At 41.7% G+C, this 19,913-nt stretch overlaps 1 protein-coding gene across 10 annotated transcripts in view; it reads left to right on the forward strand.

Annotated features, from left to right (window-relative positions):
- Positions 1-19,913, forward strand: part of DOCK9 (dedicator of cytokinesis 9) — a 296,690-nt gene that overhangs the window by 97,319 nt on the left and 179,458 nt on the right. For 6 of the 10 annotated variants that reach the window (XM_055244498.2, XM_055244499.2, XM_055244501.2 and 3 more), the window contains exon 1: positions 11,839-12,120. The exons of the other annotated variants lie outside the window; for them this stretch is intronic. In XM_055244498.2, the coding sequence (XP_055100473.2) occupies positions 11,995-12,120 (126 nt within the window). In that variant the 5' untranslated portion in view covers positions 11,839-11,994. Of the gene's footprint in view, positions 1-11,838; positions 12,121-19,913 lie in introns of those variants that run through there. 10 annotated transcript variants of the gene reach the window in all.

Below are 19,913 nucleotides of genomic sequence, written 5' to 3' on the forward strand. Positions count from 1 at the left end.
GATCACACAATTACAAATATTTGAAAGGTATGTGAATACTGTACTGCTCTGTAGACCCTTTCTTATTGGTTTGAAATTGAAAGGCGTTTTACTTGAGAGTGGAAGGAGGAGTGGGGGAAGAGGGGGAATGGTGATTGTAAGATTTTGTATAGTATGAACCCTATACAAAGTTTTCTTTTTTCTAAAAAAGTCAGTTAAATAGAAAATGATCAGTCATTAATGAGTCGATGTCTACCATGGCATTTGGAATAAGGCTAAGGTGTGTGTTCTGTCCTGTGGAGGATGGTAAACTTTTGGCTTCAATTTCTACCCCACTCCACCTCTCACTTTCAGCCAAATACCCTCATATGTGTCGTATCTGTGCAGAGATATTTCTGGGAACCCATTCGTGTTTCCTTGTCTTGGATCTGTGGTTAAACATTGTGGGTGTTCTTCCTGTATCTTAAGTTATATTAAGATCAGTGATTCCGAAACATGGGTGGGTAAAAGCCTGCAGCATAGGTCTCACCTGGGGAGTTGTGCAAAATTCAGATCCTTGAGCCTCAGCTCAGGATTCCGATTCAGAAGTTCTGGGTGAGGTCCTGGAATCTGTATTATTATTATTATCATCATCATTATTATTAATTTTCAAGCTCCCAAAATGACTTGAGGCAGAACTAGGTTTGGCAACCCTTACAAGACAGGGGTCTTGGCTTCACCTCACTTTTGCTGGAGTACCAAGGAGGAAAATATTCTTTGGGATGGAATATTCTGGAGGGCCTCGTGAAAGAGGAGAACCTTCCAAGATGAGTAGGCATTTAACAGGTTAAGATCAGGAAGAGGTGGGCGAACATTGCAGATTGACAGCATTTCTGGAGACATGAGGTGAGGCTTCAGGAGGCAACATAGTTGTCTTAGTGCAAAGGTTTGAGGCAGGGAGTGGTGAGGAAGGGCCAGGGTGTGTCAGCCCTGAAGACAGTGGCTGAAGGGTGGCCCTGGGCCAGTGGTTGCAGTTCAGTACGTGGGGATGCTGTCCTACCCTGGGAGCGAAATCTCCAGATCCTTCCCCACTTCTTTCACGGGGGAATTAATGTGGGAGGAGGAATCCCTGTTCTTGCATCTGCGTTTCCTCTTTTCCTCCCTCTGCTCAATACTTTTCAACCATGAGGAGCTTCATTTATGTGTGCACAAGAAAATAAAATAAAAAAGGTTTCAATACAGTAGAGTTTGGGTCCTTTGCCCAGATTGCCCTGTTGTATTACTTATCTTCTAAAGAAGAAGAACGTTGAGCTTGAGTTTTAAGTCTTTATAGTTACAGTGGATGGTATTTGAAGATCTGGTCACTTGTACCTTTAAAAGTGGGTGTTGATTTTGTCTCTCTGGTCAAGGAATGTAAAAATTACCTCTAAAGAATCTGTTTAAAGTAGTTCTGCCACGTGACAGCTCTGACCTTGAACCGGTTCTTTAACTTCTGTGTCTCGCTCTCCTCTTTTGTAAAATAAGAGACCTGTCTCAGGGTGGACAGAGGACCAGATACAGTGCTTATCCCAGTACCACTGGAACTTGAGGCAAAAGAAAATAACCTGGAATACTGTTCCTATCTTTATTTCAAGTTTTGACTGTTTATCATGGCTTTTGGAAGGTATTATTTTTAAATTTAAGTATTTCATTAAAATAGTATCTCAATTACTGAGTTTTTAGTGCCCTTGTATATTTTGTTCCCGAAATGAATACCTCGCTCACCTGCCTCTGGTCCCAGCTCTGAAGGAAGCACCCTGCAAGCATTTGCTACTTTCCTGGACATTATTTTAAAATATTTCCCAAGTGGTAATAAATAGCTTTAAAATTTTTTTTAAAGTGCCTAAAGTAATTCATACTTTTAAAGGAAAATTTTAAAAATACAGATAAGTAGAAAGAAGGGAAAATAAAAGCCATTTGTTTCACATTTCAGACACACTACTGTTAACATTGATTTTTTTTAATTTAATGTTTTTTTTAATTTTTTTTTAAAAAATTTATATGCTGTTATCTTCTAATAGTTTCAGGCCTTAGACAACTCTCCAATATTTTCTGTGGCTCTCCCAAAGGAGATACATGCTCAAAAAGGAGACAAAATTATGTTTGAAATAAAACTTAAAAATACTCGGATCTATTATTTACCAGTTATGTTAATTTTGGAACATAACTCCAAAGCATAGTAACTGTGAACTTTTGATAAGCTATTTAATTCATAAGAGCATCAAGGGTTAAATTGAACTAAATTGAATAAGGATGTATGTCAAGTGTGTGTGCAGGGGGGCGGGGGTCCCTTAAATGTTTTTCTTGCTCACCTGTGGCACAGTTACAATAAAGTATTGACTTCTAGCTTTAGGTCTTGGCAAAGCATAAATGGAAGAGTGTGTCTGGAGAGTTCTTAAATGCTTATGTAACATGGTAAACCTCACTTGTTTTGTATTTAACCTCCTGTTTTTGAAACGACAGAAAGGCTTAAGACCTAGCTCTTTGTAGATGGGCCAGTGGAATGTTCATATCCACCAGTGTTCCAGTTTTCAGAGTTTGATTAAACGTCTCACTGTCTTTTTTAACCACACTTTTCTTAGAAGAGTTTTTTTCTTTGTTCGAGAGGGGAAGATGAAACTCGTTGTGTTGCATGTATAATTCTTTTTGAAATTTTATGTTAATTGACAAATAATTGTATATATTTATGGGGTACAATGTGATGTTTTGATACGTTTACATTGTGGAATGATTATATCAAGCTAATATTTATCGCCTGACACTTTAATAAATTTTTTTTGTGATGAGAACGTTTAAAATCAAATCTTTAAGCAATTTGGAAGTTATTTGGAAATGTAACAGAAACCCATTGGTGGTGTGGTGGTGGCGGTGGTGGTGGTGAAGATGGTGATGGTGCTGCAGCGACCTTTGGTCTTTTAATAAAGCTGCTGAACAGACTAAGATTACTTCTAAGTTATATGATGTGTGCTTTGATTTGACAGCAGAGAGAAGGGAGGCTTTGATGGTCTTCCTTAGCATTCACCCTCCTCACCTGCCATGTTTATATCTCCAACTCTAGTCACCTTTATTTGTAGCATATCTACCTGTGAATAAGTTTCATTTAGTTTACTTATATATTTTACAAGCACCCAGGGGGAAAAGTTTGACTTCTTAGGACGTGTGGCCCAGGAATAACAACGTGTGAGCCCCTAAAACTATCTGGCAGTGTTTTCTATTTCTTGGCGGTCTCTTAAGTTCACATAGGAAATCGGTTACAATGAGCTTGGAGGAAATAGAAGGCCCTCCTCTAGGCAGCAGGATGAGAAAGGGATACATCATCTTTGCTGCTGATGATATTATTTTATGGAAGGGATATAACCTATTGCTTTTTAGAAGAGGGGACTTCCAGATGATTGTTGGGGAGCCGTTATTTTACTATACATGGTCATTGTCTTCTAAATGCAAGCTAAATTCAGCAAGAAGTGCTAGGGGAAATGCAATTCCCTTTGTAAAGTTTCTAGTGGACTTTCCCCTTGTAACCTGAGAGTGTGTTCCTTTTTGCAGAAGTAGGACTCGAGTTGGCCTGGCGGCCTGTCCCCTCTGTCCCCCATGCTAGATAGCTGATTGCTGTGAACTGTGACGCTGTGACTCCTGCTAGCTTGGTCCATCTCCATCACCTAAAAATTGAGATGGTCCACCAGCTTTGCACCATGTAAGCACTGAAGGAACTTGCTTTAAGTAAGTTTAACGTACAAATATAAGGTCTACAAAACCAATGAACTTGAAGGGCGGCAATTTGTGTTTTCCACTAGGGTGCTTTGGGAGCTGGAGAGGGGAGAAGTGAACAAAAGAACATTTGTCCTTCAGTTATATTTGGATGATGCATTTTATTTAGAAAGGAAAACTTGAGCGCTTTTTAAAAAGTTTTGATCATGTTTTTCATGAAGAATACATTCTCTGGCCCTTAACCTCAGCATTTGTGATGTAGTGAGGAAAGTGAGAAAATTCTAGCTTGTAAACTCCTGTGATAAATCATACCAAAGTGAGGCAGCTTCATCATTTATTCTAGAAGCAAGCATTTATGGATTGCCTACTGTGTACACAATACTGTGCCGGGTGTGGGGTGGGGTAGGGGGATAGCCCCCTGCCCTCCTCACCCAGCGCTCAAAGCTGAGGAAGGGAGATAAAACAGTCACAGATCACGCGAAACAAGGTTGAGGCCAGGTTTTGGTAACCCATACCAGGAGTTTAGTTTCCTGAGAAAAATCCCAGGCACATTATGTTTCTCTTGGCTTTGTAAGTTTCCATCTCTAAAATAAATTATTGACATTAGCTAACTGAATTATTGTTATCACGATCAAAATAAATTGACAGTTTACAGAAAAACCATTGGTGTCCAGAGCTTAACAGCTCCATTTCCAAACTGAGAGGATCCTGACCCTTCTGTAAATTCATTCAATGTATATTTTCTCAGCACCTGTAGTGTTTTAGGACCTGGGGACACAGCAACGAACAAAACAGGCAAAAATGCTGCCCTCGTGGAGCTTTCTACCCGGGGGTAGGGAAGGTTAGACAGACATTAAATAAGAAAAGTGGAATAGGATGCCAGATGGTGTTAGAGCCTATGGAAAAGTGAAGGCCAGGAAATGGGGGAGGATGTTACAGGTGGGGGTGGGGCTGTCTTTACTGAGAAGCTTCTTAAACCTTCCATGGCTGCAGACAGAGCCTTCTCTAAACAGTGGGATGTGTCCTTCGTCAGCCTGACTCTCCCATCTTGGCTTCCTCACCTGGAAACAGAGGTTTCTTTAGGGACTGCCCCCTGCTGTGCCAGTGCTGTGGGTTTTCCCAGAGCTGGGAGTGCAGGCCCCACCACTACCTGCCCACCCCTCCACCCCCATAGTCTTCTTCACTGATAGCACGTTATAGTTCTGTTATAGTTCTTGTTGCTCAGCCCCTGCTCTGTTGGAAATGAGAATCTGACATGTTTAGAAAGGTACCCACTTTTTGTCTTTGTGTTTTTCTTTTGTATATAGTAGGTCAGTGCATTCCATTGAGTGGTTTGTTTTTCCCCAGATATCATCAATAAGGAAAGTTCTCATACTTAATATTATAGATATATAGAGCTGGAAAGATTTTTTTGATGTAAGTCCTTCATTTTACAGGTAAAGTTTGTGGGGCCCAGAGAGGTGAAGTGACTTTTTCTAATGTCACACAGCTGTTGTGGGGCATAGTGAGGGGCTAGAACCCCAGCATGAGCTTCCTCTATACCATTATCTCATAATCCAGCTCACTGATTTCTGACTAAAGAAGTGACGAAAGCTTTTGAAGAAAACTTGCAGAATATAGAAGACTTTAGAGAGAAAAAGAATCACTAATTGTACCATATAACAGAGGTAATCAGTAGTTACAGTCTGTTCTAATTTTTTTAGTCTTGTGTGTGTGATAGTGTGAGCATTTTCTCAATGTCCTTTAAAGTTCTTAGAAAACAGTTTTTATTGGTTATGTTATTTGCCCTGTTTTGGAGATACAACTACTGACTTCGAGTTGTCCAACTGGCATTAGGCTTCAAATGATCCATTTACTGACTTGTGTCAACAAATGAGTAGACTGTGCACATGTTGACACTGCTGATTGGCATCCACTGGTTGTTTGTTTACCTCATGCCTGATGTTTAAATTCCTGTTGTTACCCCTCCTTAAATAGAATGCGAACCTGCCCATGGGAAGAGATTTTTACCACAGAACTTTGGTTGGCTCTCTAGCTCCTCACTGCAGACCTCGGTCTCCTTGTTCTATGAGTGAAGGACCTTCCATTGGTCCCTTTTCTGAGAACTAGGTGAATTCCTTTGGCCTCTCTTTAGGAACTCACAGACACACAATTTCATATGTAATTTTAGAGGGTTTGTGGACCACCTTCCTTAACATTCAGCCTTGGATTCTGGGCTAAGAACACTAGACTAAGTGATAATGTGGATTACATTTCTGTGACTATTTGATTAAATCTGTAATGATAAAAAATAATTGAGGAGGCCGGGCACAGTGGCTCACACCTGTAATCGCAGCACTTTGGGAGGCCGAGGCGGGTGGATCACCTGAGGTCAGGAGTTCGAGACCAGCCTGGCCTACATGGTGAAACTCTGTCTCTACTGAAAATACAAAAATTACCCAGTCGTGGTGGTGGGCACCTGTAATCCCAGCTACTTGGGAAGCTGAGAATGGAGAATCACTTGAACCCAGGAGGCAGAGGTTGCAATGAGCCAAGGTCGGGCCACTGTACTCCAGCCTAGGTGACAGAGTGAGACTCCATCTCAAAAAAAAAAAAAAAAATAATAATAATAATAATAATTGAGGAGGGCATGAGACTTTATATCAGATGTATCTTTTCCTGTATTAACTCTTCTAAGAGGCTCTAAGCGTTGTGGTCGAGAAACTCTCTCCCCCTCCCACCACTGGCTGCCGCCACATCTTCTCTTGCTGTAGCTTTCTCTCCTCCCTCGCTGGCTCTTTCCTGCCTCACTCCCAGAATCGGTTGCCTGCAGTGCTGTTCTGTTCTCTGTTTTGCTGCCTCTCTTGCCGTCTACCATGCTTTTGTCTTTTGCAGAAGGGCAGATCATTTTTGTGCCACCTTTTCTTTGGCCAGCAAGCTGACCAGCAACAGTATACTGTGGAAAATCTTTAGTCATTTGTTTTCTTTTTCATTTTTTCTTAGTTTCTGCTTATTGTTTCTACTTCCCCAGAACAAAGGAAAAGGAATGATAACTTTGGAGTATACACAAGTACACGTATATAAGTAATATAGGTGTACATATGTGTGTGTATACATATTTTTCTTTTGCCTATATTGTTATATTTTAAGTATCCTTCTGATATGCCAAGAACCCCTAATAAAGACAGTAAATAACTTCTGTTAGGTTGAGATAATTGATTTATTCCTTGTATTGTTATTCCTCAGATGGTTATTAGCTATGGTTAGCTACAGTATCTATAGTTTCAAAATTTATATAGATTTATTGCTAAAAACACATTTATTTGTACATTTTAAAACTTTAGTTTTACTGTTTTCAAATACACTTGGTCTCAAAAAACATCTAGCAAATTTTGTAGAATAAAATTTTCTTACCTGGGAGAAAGGAACATTTTTATTTTTAGTAGTAGCGAAAATTGTTGGGTTTTGATTTATGAATAAACTATTGTTGGGTTTTTATTTTCGAGCAATTGAAAGCTTCTGCCTTAATTTGGGCCCTTAACAAATGAAAATGTTTGCATATTTTTACAAATACACCATTCCACTTTAGGGTCAAAGATGATAAACCTGCTATCAGCATTCAGTTCAGCGAATACATTGTGAGTGCTTTTAGTCCCTAAGGCTACTCAAAGGTGGTTAAGATACAGTCCCTGCCCTCAGTGAATTAACAGTCTCACTAAAGGGTTCTTCTACCGGGGCAAACTTAATAAAAGGTAAACTCTGAAAAGCTCCATAATAGGGGTAAAAAGTAGTGCTCAGAGGGTTAACTGAGAAGAAGCCGATTCATTCTGGCTGGAGGGGTTCTTGGGGAAGGTGGTATTTAAACTGGGTCTTGGGCATGGGTAGCAGTTCCCTGTACAGAGAGAGTCACTCCTTCCACTGATCAGAGTGTGATGGAAGTCCATCTTATGGGTGGAAGAGGAAGATGGAGTTTTGCGTTTAAAGTTAGCTTTCCGTTGAGTCACAAATTGCCCTTGGAACATTTCTTAAATTTCTTGTGAGGTTTTCATGGTTTTGAGTACCTAAGCTGTATAATAAATTTGTGTACATATTAAAATTTGAGACCTGAACCCCATTACAGAAGCATTCATTCCATCCTGCTTCTGAAGCCTTCCTCTTCCCCACAGGGTTTACAACATTCTCTTTTAACATTGAAACTCTATACCTTTCATACGTGTTCATAGATGTGTTTGTTGTGGGTTAAACAAGCTGGCATGTGAAGGAACTCAAGGTTAGTAGATGGTAGGAGCTCAGTGCAGGTTTGTGGAAGTTGAATCGGGGGTCGGACATACACCTTGTTGTTTGAAATGTTGTAAAGGAAAATGTGGCCACCTACTTCCTGTCCTGGTAAAATGGCATTTCCTCTAGTGGCCGCACCAACCGGATGTCATCCTCATGTCCTCACACATCAATCTCATGAGCCCTTTGGAGAAACCACATCCCATTTGGAGGCTTGGGATCTGAGGTTAAATGCGGTGCCGTGTGACTCTCCTTGATAGTCAGATTCCAAAAGTGTTGGTCTGTCCTAAGTGAGCAGGGGAGAGCGCCAGCACTGCCTGAGAAGTTGTGTGATGGGAAAGCTGACAGCAGTTTCTTCACTCCTCCATGCCCTCAGGGTTTGCTTCTTTCATAAGGTGGGCCAGCTGGAAGGCGGTGGACACAGATGACTGCCTTGCTCTCAGAATTGCTGTTCTCAATCTTGGATTTCAGTATATTGCTCTGAGATGGTAGTAGGAAACAGCTATGTGAATTTTGTTGCTGCATTTCCTATAAACACATTGCCAGCCTTGTACATTGTACATTGATGGTCCCCCTTTACATAAATCTGTGTGTGAGGCATTTAAAAAAATTTTTACTTGCTTGGGCCAGGCATGGTAGCTCACATCTATAATCTCTGCACTTTGGGAGGCCAAGGTGGGAGGATCGCTTGAGCCCAGGAGTTTGAGACCAGCTTGGGCAACATGGTGAAATCCTGTCTTTACAGAAAATACAAAAATTAGATGGGTGTGGTGGCATGCGCCTGTAGTCCCAGCTACTTGGGAGGCTGAGATGGGAGGATTGCTTGAGCCCAGGAGGTGGAGGTTGCAGTAAGCTGAGATTGCACCACTGCACTCCAGCCTGGGCAGCAGAGCCAAAACCTGCCTTGAAAAAAAAAATCAAACAAATTACTTGCTTTACAACTTGATATATTTTCTCCTTTTGATGATATAAATTATGGAACTGATCATGTTTTCCTTTTTGTCCTGGCTACTTGGAAGCTCAGAGTGAATTAAAAGTGTTTTCCTTGATTATAAAACAAAAATAAACTCATTGCTAACCATTTTGAAAAATATAGAAAAACTTCAAGAAGAAGGCCTGGCTCATGACATGAACATGGGGGGGTTCGAGATGAATATTTGAAGGCAGTTGTCATAATCAAGCCATAGAGAGGGAAGAGTGGTTGATGCTGAGTTGCTGAAGCGCTTTGTAATGTGTGATAGCAACACGATTGGTGGAATTGTCATTTTAGATCACACAGCAAAAGCCCTGAGTTTAAGTCTAAAATTAATTTCTTCAGGTTGGAATGAGAATAGCAACAATACAGTAGTTACCATCAAATGAATGCCTGCTTTGCACAAGGCACTTAAAGACCATCTAAAGACCTTTTTACCTCTTTACTCCCATGATAGAGTTAAAGCCAGATGCTGCTGTCTTTAATTGCTGACTGATGATTGGTATTGTGCCTTTTAGCAGTTTGAACATAGTATCGTGGTTAAGCGTGTGTACACTGGATCCATACTGCCCCTGCTGTCTGTATAACGTTCTGCAAGTATTTAACGTCTCTGGGCATCAGTTTCCTCATCTGTCAAATGGGGATAACAGTATTACATAGAGTTGTTATGAAGATTAAATAAACAATCTTTGTAGGGCTTGAACAGGGCATGGGGCATAGCCAGCACTTACAGTGTTTGTTAAATAAATATCTTAAAGTTCATTTCTCATTCCTTACAGAATACCAGGGTATTTTGACCCAACAAATAGGGTAGGCTGAACACAGTGGCTCACACCTCTAGTTCCTGCTACTTGAGGGGCTTAGGCAGGAAGATCCTTGACTCCAGGAGGTCAAGACTGCAGTGAGCCATGATCGTGCCCCTGCACTCAGCCTGGACTACAGAGCAAGACCCCATCTCAAACAACAATAACAAATAGAATAGCATTTCTCTTATTAATGCCCAGACATTCTGATGGCTTAATGGCGATGGGGATTTGAGGAAGAACTGGACTATTTAGAACTTCTTGAACTATTTCAAAAAGGTTTCTGAGTTGTTGGTTGGGCTGTCCTTTACTAAGGCTCAGTTAGTCTGTTTTGTGCTTGTGGCTTCATCCTTTCTTCTCTGATTTGTAGGACATTCCTAAATTTTTACTTTACTGTAATTTCAACTCTATACGTAAGTGAGAGTTTTTTCTTACTGGGTTTTTTCTGTTGTAACTTTACAAAGAAAGATTTTTAAAATGTATAGATAACATTATTTTGGAACACAGATTTGGTAGGAGGACTTCTGTTAACCCTGAAAGACTACCCAAGGTTGAGAGCTTGGGTAGTTTAAAAAAAATTATAGAAGCCATTAATTTATTTGATGGACTCATTGATCCCTTGAGATCATTACATAATTGATATTCACACTCAGAAGGGTTCCCTGGTGTTCAAGTGGCAGAGACCCAGCTTCAGCTTCACTCTTGAAGTAGAGCAGCTGCAGCAGGTGCTGGGAGAGGGAGGCGGCCGTGCGGGGACTGGGTGGCATCTCAGTTCTCCCCACTGCCTCCTCTGAGCCCTCCTGGCTGCGTTCCTTTGTCTGGAAAGTGGGAGACTTGTACCTGTGACTTGTATAATAGTTTATGTTATTTCCCAGGATAGAGTTCCTCTGGCACCTATTGTTGCTACATGATAACTACTCTCGTTGTTGACTGACTGAATACTGCTGCTGCTACTACTACTACTACTACTGCTACTGCTATTACTACTACTACTACTATTTCTGCTGCTGCTACTGCTTCTGCTACGGCTGCTGCTGCTGCTGCTGCTTGTTGTCTACTGTTACTAAATCTTCCCTGATGTCGAGGAAATAGAGTAACTAGGAGAAGCTCTGCAGTATCCATGAAGTACAGAGTAATATTTGATCCCCCCTTTAATGTTCATTTCCACATAACTTTTAGACAAATCCCTTAATACCTCTGTTTTAATTTTTCCCAAGAGATAAAAAAGACTCCACTGTTAAATGTGAGGAAATAATAAAAATACAGACTTTTAGGAACACATATTTTGGGTGCTACTAAACCACCATTGAACCATAGGTTGGTGATCCAGCTATTTTCCCGTGCTTTTGTGCATCTCTCTCTTAATTTTATTAATTTGTCACTTATGATGTCTGTTCTTCTTGCCTTCCCAGCTAGATGTGAAGTTCCTTGAAGGGAGAGATACTCTACCTTATACTTTTACTATGATCCTCTCAGCACCTAGTACTGGGGGTACCTTCTGATACCCACACACCTGGACTTAAAGTAATATTCTATTTAATAAATGCATTTACTATGATATGCGGTATCCCATGAAAATGTTTTGATGACCTCATCTTTCTGGCATCATATAGGAGATAAATTAAGTGTTTCATGCTGTGGTCTGTCATGTGGGGTGAAACTCATTTCCTCCACCTGTACCTACGAGGTGCAGGCTATGGGAACATACTTGCTGGTAGCTCTTCCCTGCTTTAATCATCAGCCAGGCATTTGGTGTGTAGCCATAACACAAATGAAAGCATTCCAAAACTGGAAGAATTTTAGAACAAGCAGACAACCTTGCTGTCTCTTAAGCTCCACGAGCTTCAGATTTAAGGTAATTATGAAGGAGTCTAACTGTGACTGGTTTTCTTTTAAACACCGCAGTATTTTGATTCCAATTGATTTGGCCCACGCTGTGTGGAACAGACACAATAAAGCCGGTCTTTATCAGAGAGGCAGTACACTGTGTATTGTTCAGCTTGGAGTTTGTTTTCCTTTGGCCAGCAAGTAGGAGCCTCCCCTTTTGCATGGAGTAGTAACACCCCTGGAGGCTGGCCTTCGCTGTCATGCCTTCCCACCCCACAGGCTCTGCAGACCCAGCCAGCGGGGCTGACCACTTGTGCCTGGGAAGCCAGTTTCCTTTCCTTCCTTGGACCACTGGCATGCCTGTGCCTTGCACGGCCAGGGACTTGCAGCTGTTCCAGTTGCAGACTTTCTGACTTGCGTTTTCAGCCGAGAATGCAGGCTGATAAATGCAGGACAAGTAGTAGAAGTGTCAAAAAGGAACTGGTGATTGAGTCCCCCCTGCAATACAAGGATGCAGCTCAGGGCGAAGTGGAAGCAGAGAGCCCGGGCCCTGTGCCGGTAAGAGGGTCTCGTACAAAGTGTTGCTGTGTCTACCCGATGCTGGGTTCTTATTGTGCGTGTGGACGGGGTTGACGCCTGTTGCCTGTCTTTGATTTTAAAACTTGCTCTGCTTGTCCCTTGTGAACTCCACTCTTTCCCTGTAATATGACTTCGATTCCCCTTTGATTCTTCTTTGTGAAGAAAGAAATATTGACATTTTGTGGGTGAATGTGGTTTCTAGGAGGTTTCTTTGTATGGAACAATTATGTATTGTTCACAATTATGTCCCACCTAGCTGCAGTGTTTGCAAATGTAAACCCAGGGAAGCATATTTTAATTGCAACTATAGGGTTGAAAAAGGATGTGCATTGCAAAATTAAAACCTTTTCTACGTTATTTATGCTATTGAGAAAATGAGGCAGGTCCCATTGGGGGGTTTTAAGGAACATAACTGTTGGAAATATTACATAGTTTAGAAAGGATAAAATTACCTATGTTCTTCTCACTCATTTTACCAGGAGGTTTGCCTTGAATAAAGTAGGGAAGAACCTAAACTGTGAACCAGCTGATAGAAATGTTTCTGTTCTTAACATCAGCTAAACTCTCAGCATTTGGCTAAAGCCAAGTGCTTTGGTGGACTTTGGAGGGGAGGAATGTGAAAAATGGTTGTGTTGTTATCATCAGTGAGTAGGTTGTGCTTCTCTCTCGGAATTTCTTCAGTACAATAAAGGCGCATAATTTTTTAAGCAAGCTGCATAAAACCACCAGCATGCCCTGCAGAGGGGGGACAATTGAGCCTTTCAAATTATCTGCTAAAGAGATTGTTAAACTAATATGTAGTGATTTTATTTAGTGATTTTTTTTCTTTAATGTGGAGGTTCAGTTGATGTTACCATGAAGTGTTTGCTTACTAATTTACTTAATTTTCAATTAATGTCTAAGAATCTGAACTTAAACTTTCCTATAACAGATTTGATTTGAACTGAGTTGCTTTCTTTGTGACTCGTGAGACTGCCCTATATTTTATTGCCTTCAAAACTATATTGCTAACCCTGAACTGAAAAGTTAGTAAAATATCATGGTCTTTTTCACTGCAGATTTTCGTCTTAGAGATTTAGGTTTCTTTTCTTCACCCTCTGCTACATCGTCTAGAAATGTAATTCATTTTTCTGGATTCCTTGCTGCCAATATAATAGCCCGCTTCTCTGTTGGGTTGCTCACAGGCTATATGGATTTCACTGCTTAAAGCAGCTGATGTAACTTAGGATTTCTTGGAGGAAGTTGTGTGGTTTAGGTTCCCTTGTGAATATTCTTAAAAATATTCTGTCAGTGATTCTCCAGCTGTGTAGAAATATTTGTCTACAGGACTGAATACACTGTAGAAAGATGCTGTGCAATTTTTTTTTAAGCACACAAGTGACTTTTTAAACTTACTTCTCTTTCTAGTGCTCAAGAAATTTGCCGTTTATGTCCCAGCTATTTGTTTAGGTAAATCTCACTCCAGGCAGTTCCCCTGGGGGTCTTTTTCCACTGCAATGGATAAAGCTGTGCTGGCTACAGCTGCAGTTGGTGGGAACACTTGTCAGGGCCCAGCAGCTTGTGGCAGTGTGATCTCAGCTCTGCGCACCTGCAGAGAGGAGTGAGGAAGCCAACGGTGATACCAGAAGTTTTTTCTTATCGGGCAGTGTTTCTCTTCTTCCAGCAGGGTAAACAAGATAAAAAGAGCTAATGTCAGATCAGAGAAGCAAGGATATTTCAGCAGGACCTCTGCCCAGGGCAGATCTCTTACCTGTGGCTGTCGCTGCCCACTGGCAAACAAGAGTTCAACAGACTGCTGGAAAGACAACTTGGGTTTCTCAAGATGATTTTTCAGAAGGAGGCAGACACCATTGTGCAACCTGTTTGTGGCAGTACTATTCATTGTTATAATGTCAGTGGCCCACGGGCTTGGTGAGAATCCCCAATACTGTCTATCATTTGAATGAATTATACCTAGAGACGTTTAAATGTAGGTAACATGCTTTATTCAGGAGGTAGCATTTTGAAATAAAGTTTTGCTGTTTTTAGTTATGTACAGAAACAATCCTTGGGGAAAAATATTACATAAATTAAAAAGGATAAAATTAATGCATGTAGTATAGAAGTAGGAAAAACAAGAAATGCAAATAGTGTAGCAGTAGGAAAGACAGTGTCCTTGTTTTTACTCTCCAGTGGTGACCATTATTAATAATTCGGTGTATATACTTCCAGACTTTCTCCTGTGCCTAGAACAGTATAACTTGTGTGTGTGTGTGTGTGTTTAGAGAATGTACTATTATGGTAGATTTCTGGGTTAATTTTTTCCCAGAACACGTCAATAACATCTTTTGTCACCATATGTAGATTTATGCCTTTTTTTTGAGACAGAGTCTTACTCTGTCACCCAGGTTGCAGTGCAGTGGTACGATCTCGGCCCACTGCAACCTCTGTCTCCTGGGTTCAAGTGATTCTTCTGCCTCAGCCTCCCGAGTAGCTAGGATTATAGGTGCCCGCCACCATGCCCAGCTAATTTTTGTATTTTTAGTAGGGACCGGGTTTCATCATGTTGGTCAGGCCAGTCTTGAACTCCTGACCTCAGGTGATCTGCCTGCCTTGGCCTCCCAAAGTGTGATTACAGGCGTGAGCCACCACACCTGGCCTATGCCATTATTTTCATGGCTGCATATTATCTCATTTTAGGTCTGTACTATAATTAGATCGTTGTTCAATTTGTTTGTTTGCATTAGTAATGAGGCTACCATAAATGTACCTGTAAGTAGATCTTAAAGCATGTAGGCAAGCCAGTATTTGTTCTAGAAACTTTCCATCGTAAGTTCCCTCCTGCCCTTATGATTGGGGGTAATATTTTTTCTCCTCTGCCAGGGCCGCTTTGAAGGTTTCCGTTAGCAGTGGCTGCTTGTTCAGTGTTAGGGAAAGTTGGTGTTTCTTTTTCTTTCTTTTTTTTGGAGATGGAATTGTTCTTTTTTTTTTTTTTTTTTTTTTTGAGACAGAGTTGCTCTTGTTGCCCAGGCTGGAGTGCAATGGCACGATCTCGGCTCACTGCAACCTCTGCCTCCTGAGTTCAAGCGATTCTCCTGTCTCAGCCTCCCAAGTAGCTGTAATTACAGGCGCATGCCACCACACCCAACTAATTTTTGTATTTTTAGTAGAGACTTGGTGTCATCATATTGGTCAGGCTGGTTTCGAACTCCTGACCCCAGGTGATCCACCTGCCTTGGCCTCCCAAAGTGCTGGGATTACAGGCGTGAGCCACTGCGACCGGCTAAAAGTTAGTGTTTCCAAGAGAATGTGTGTTTGGACATTATAAAGTTTCAGAGGCTGCAAAGTTCAACTTACAGGCACCTACATGGGTGGGTCTTGTCCCCTGCATTGTGACAGTAAGTGAGGGAGGAAGCACATGGTGAAAATTCCCCATTTCTATCCAGGCTTACTGCCAAACCCTCTGAGAAATGGCTTTGGGGGCTAGAAATCACTACCAGGGGAACAGGCAGGATATTCTTGATGTCTGCATGTTAGTTTCCCTGCTCATATTTGAATACCTATTTTTACCCCCTACCCCCCACCCCCCTCCAAAACTCTAACGTAATTCCTGGAAACAATTTATTCTAATTGTTACTGCTCAACAGTTTAAAGGAAAAAGGTGTGGCTTCAAAGTGCCAAAAAAGACTGGGTTATATGCCATTTATGCAGCCCTTTCATTGGGTTCCTTTTGTGAGGCTGGTAGGGACTGCAGCACAGGTCTTATTTTGGGAATTTTTAAGGTTGAAGGATGTGAAGATTGAGAAGAGCTGAATTTTCCTGTTAGGTGTACTTATTAGGTATTTTTTGAAAAGGATCAGCGGGCACTGTGGCTCAAGCCTGTAATCCCAGCAGTTTAGGAGGCCAAGGTGGGCATTGCTTGATCTCAGGAGTTCAAAACCAGTTTGGGCAACATGGCGAAACTCCGTCTCTACAAAAAATACAAAAATTAGCCAGACGAGGTGGCATGCACCTGTAGTCCCAGCTTCTCAAGAGGCTGAGGTGGGAGGATTGCTTGAGCCTAGGAGAGTTGAGGCTGCAGTGAGCAGAGATCACGCCATTGGACTCCAGGCTGGGCAACAGAGTAAGACCCTGTCTCAAAGAAAATAAAAGTTTCTTTTCAGAGATACCTTTTGGGTGGCTCATATTTTCCTGAGATCCTCAAGTGTTAAAAGCAGAATTTTAGTTCTTATTTTAATGTTTGAATGACCACATGATTACTCTAGCTAAACAACTCTGTGAGGAGGCAGTGCGAGTACTTGATGTAGAAAGTAGTAGAAGGACTTGGCTTCTGGTTGGACACACCAGTACATTACCTGGGAACTCTTCTGTCTCCCAGACAGAGGAGGAATGAGACTAGAAAATCTTTCCTATCCCTGAAGTTCTGTTTGCTCTAGAAATAGCAGACTAAGTGAAGTATAAGCTTATGGGCAATGATCATGTTGTTAATTTTCAATTAGACTTTAGGTGACTGATTGAGTTAATTAAATTATACTTAGACAATAAGCCTTTCTGCCCTATAGGTTTTCCTGCATCCTTAGAGGCAACTTTAGAAAAAAATAATTAATGATATTACATCAATAATATTTAATAAGTAGTTTCCTTGTTTTTAAAATATTGGATGGTGAAAGAAAGATGTTCCCAAAAGCTTTATATAGTGACCTATTCTAGTGACAAGAACGGGAAATTTTACTTATTCGGAGCCATACACCTTCACTACAATGCTCTTTGTGTGTTTCATTTGTTTATTCATTAATTCATTCAACCCACATTTATAAGAATGGAGACATGCCAATCTTATTGGACAGTGCATTGAGGTGAATGAGATCAAAACCCTCCCTCTCCCCAGGCAGCAAGGCATGAGGAAGGAAGGGGTTCATTCCTCTGGAATGCTTTCATGTGATCTTTATCAGGCACAGTGAGTGTTAATGCCGCCCTGTCCTTTCTAGACACTTAGGCAGACAACACTTAAACCATCAGCAGCTCCAGGAAGGATGTGCTTCAGATATTTTAGCAGCTAACATAGGCATAGCCAGGCTTTGCAGAAGGCGCAGGCTGAACCCCTAACTGTTCATGTGATCAGTGTTACATGAGGCTCCTGCTGCTGCACACCTATTTTGTGGAGCGGTCGGTGGAAGGAATCTTTGGGAAGTGCATGCTTAGATAGGGTCCGATTGAATCTAATTACCATGCCAGGCCTGGAAAATGATCTCAGACATGGGGCTTCAGCAGTTTGTTCCCTACCTCATTGCCATGCCAAGTCACTGCTACCTCCTGGGTAGCAGTGTATAGAAAACTAAAATTGCTTGTATAGGAAACTAAAAACTAAAATCCACCCAGCTCTGGCATGTATTTTCTCATGATCTGCCATCAGCACGGAGGGAGAATGGCCGGTGACTTTTTTGTAGCAAGGTAATTCCAATAGTCATGTAATAATAAAAATAGCCACTACTTACATAGTTCCCTGCTCTGTGCCAGGAACTGTTTTATGCCTGCTAAATGTTATTTCAATTAATCCTCACAACTCTAGGAGGCAGGCTCTATTCTTTTTCAGACGAGGAAACTGAGCACAGAGAAGTTAGGCAACTTGCTCAAAGTTACACATTGAATAAGTGGCAGAGCCAGGATTGTAGACTTTGGGTCAGGTTTTCTAAAATCCATACCTGGATACATGTGCACGATTCATGAACAAAAATGAACGTATTCACTTGAGCTTAGCATTGAGACTGTGATGATAAGAAAGGAAAAACACACTGCCCTTAAAAACTTAAAAATTGTTAGAGAAAGGCCAGTTTATAAGTAATAACCAACAGTGGTTGAATAGCATGAAGACAATGGTGGTCATGTGAAGAACTAAGAAATATGAATGAAATAGAGCTGCGGTCAGGAGTCACTCTTATCTTGGGTGTTACATTTTATCATCTTCTCAGAAAGTTACATAGGAGCATAGACTGGTGAGAGTCTAAGAGTCTGCAGGCATCCCGTTTTCCTCCCTATTTTCTTTTTTTTTTTTTTTTTGAGACGGAGTCTTGCTCTGTCACCTAAGCTAGAGTGCAGTGGTGTGATCTCGGTTCACTGCAAGCTCCGCCTTCCGGGTTCACGCCATTCTCTTGCCTCAGCCTCCCAAGTACTGGGACTACAGGTGCCCGCCACAACACCCGGCTAGTTTTTGTATTTTTTAGTAGAGACAGGGTTTCACTGTGTTAGCCAGGATGGTCTCGATGTCCTGACCTCGTGATCTGCCCGCCTCGGCCTTCCAAAGTGCTGGGACTACAGGCGTGAGCCACTGTGCCCGGCCCCTATTTTCCTTTTTAAAAAATTTATAGATGATCCAGGTTAATCCTGAAATGTTTATTCCCTAATTAGTAAAATGGGCACTGTGGTCCCCATAGTGTTTACAGAGGCTGCCATTTGTGCAGGTGTGCTCTACTCTTGGAAAGGTAGCGGTTAAACATGAGGCTGCAGAACAATGTCCAGCTGGCTGGTGGCACGGGTGGGCCAAGAGACCAGAGACCTAATTTGGATCCTGCATCTGCCTCTCAATCTCTGCAGATCACCACCGTCCTGGGCTTCAGTTTTCTTACCTGTAAAATGAGGAGCCTGTCGTACATAATCTCTAAGGTCTGGGATTCAAGCTCCAGTGTTAGCATCTTTGATCTCAGAATAACCTGGGATGGAGTCAGGTTTAGGACTGTGGAGTTTTAGTTTCAGGTTTTAAGCTTTGTTTATTCAAAATTGTTTGGGTTTTGAGTTGTTGGAGCTACAAAATGGGATCTTGGAATTCCACCCAGTGTAAGAAGTAAGACCAAGGGAATGGGTTGGCCACCTGGAAATGAATCAAAAATTTGTAGTTAGCAGGGCACTCTAGGCAGGAGATAATAAGACAACCTAGCTCCAGCCTACAGATAGCATATGACTGTGAGGATACTTTTAGAACCAAGAAGGATTGGAAATTATAGTTTTCCCCCAACTTTCCAGAAGTTTGAAATACCCTGTAATGTGATATACTAGTGCTAAGTCTGTTTTAGAATGACATTTTGAGGCTTTGGAAATTTTCAGCGCTCCCTTTCCTGACAAGTGTAAGTGCCACTTACCAGTGGGTCTCAAGGACTCTGCCAGGTTCCCAGGGAGGAGCCAGTCTTGTATGCTGCTTTGTGATCTCCTTAATATGGAGAGTTGTCACTGCCAAGGGAAAGGCAGCAGCGAGCGGTGCAGAGAGCCAGCACTCACTCACAGGAGGCTCACTTGGCATTTGTAAGCCAGGACTGCATTGCATATCAGACAGAGGTTGTAGCAGTGGCTGCCCTCCAGATCCCCTGTCTCTGAAGGTTCTCTGGACTGCTTGTTCCACCACCACGTTCTGTCTTTACTTACACTGAGCCATGCTGCATTGTGCTATCAGACCACTGTTTCTAAAACTCAGAGATGGGTGGGGCGTTGTGGCTCACGACTGTCATCCCAGTACTTTGTGAGGCTGAGGTGAGAGAATTGCTTGAGGCCAGGAGTTTGAGACCAGCCTGGGCAACATAGCAAGACCCTGTCTTTACACAAATAAAAAGTAAAAAAAATTAACCCAGCCTGGTGGGGCAGTCCTGTAGTCCTAGCTGTTTGGGAAGATGAGGCGGGAAGATTGCTTGAGCCCAGGAATTCAAGGTTACAGTGAGCTGTGGTGGAGCTACTGCACTCCAGCCTGGGCAACAGAGTGAAATTCTGTCTCAAAAACAAAACACAAAACAACACAGCCCACATATATA

Source organism: Symphalangus syndactylus, chromosome 15, assembly GCF_028878055.3.
Source record: "Symphalangus syndactylus isolate Jambi chromosome 15, NHGRI_mSymSyn1-v2.1_pri, whole genome shotgun sequence".
Taxonomy (NCBI): domain Eukaryota; kingdom Metazoa; phylum Chordata; class Mammalia; order Primates; family Hylobatidae; genus Symphalangus; species Symphalangus syndactylus.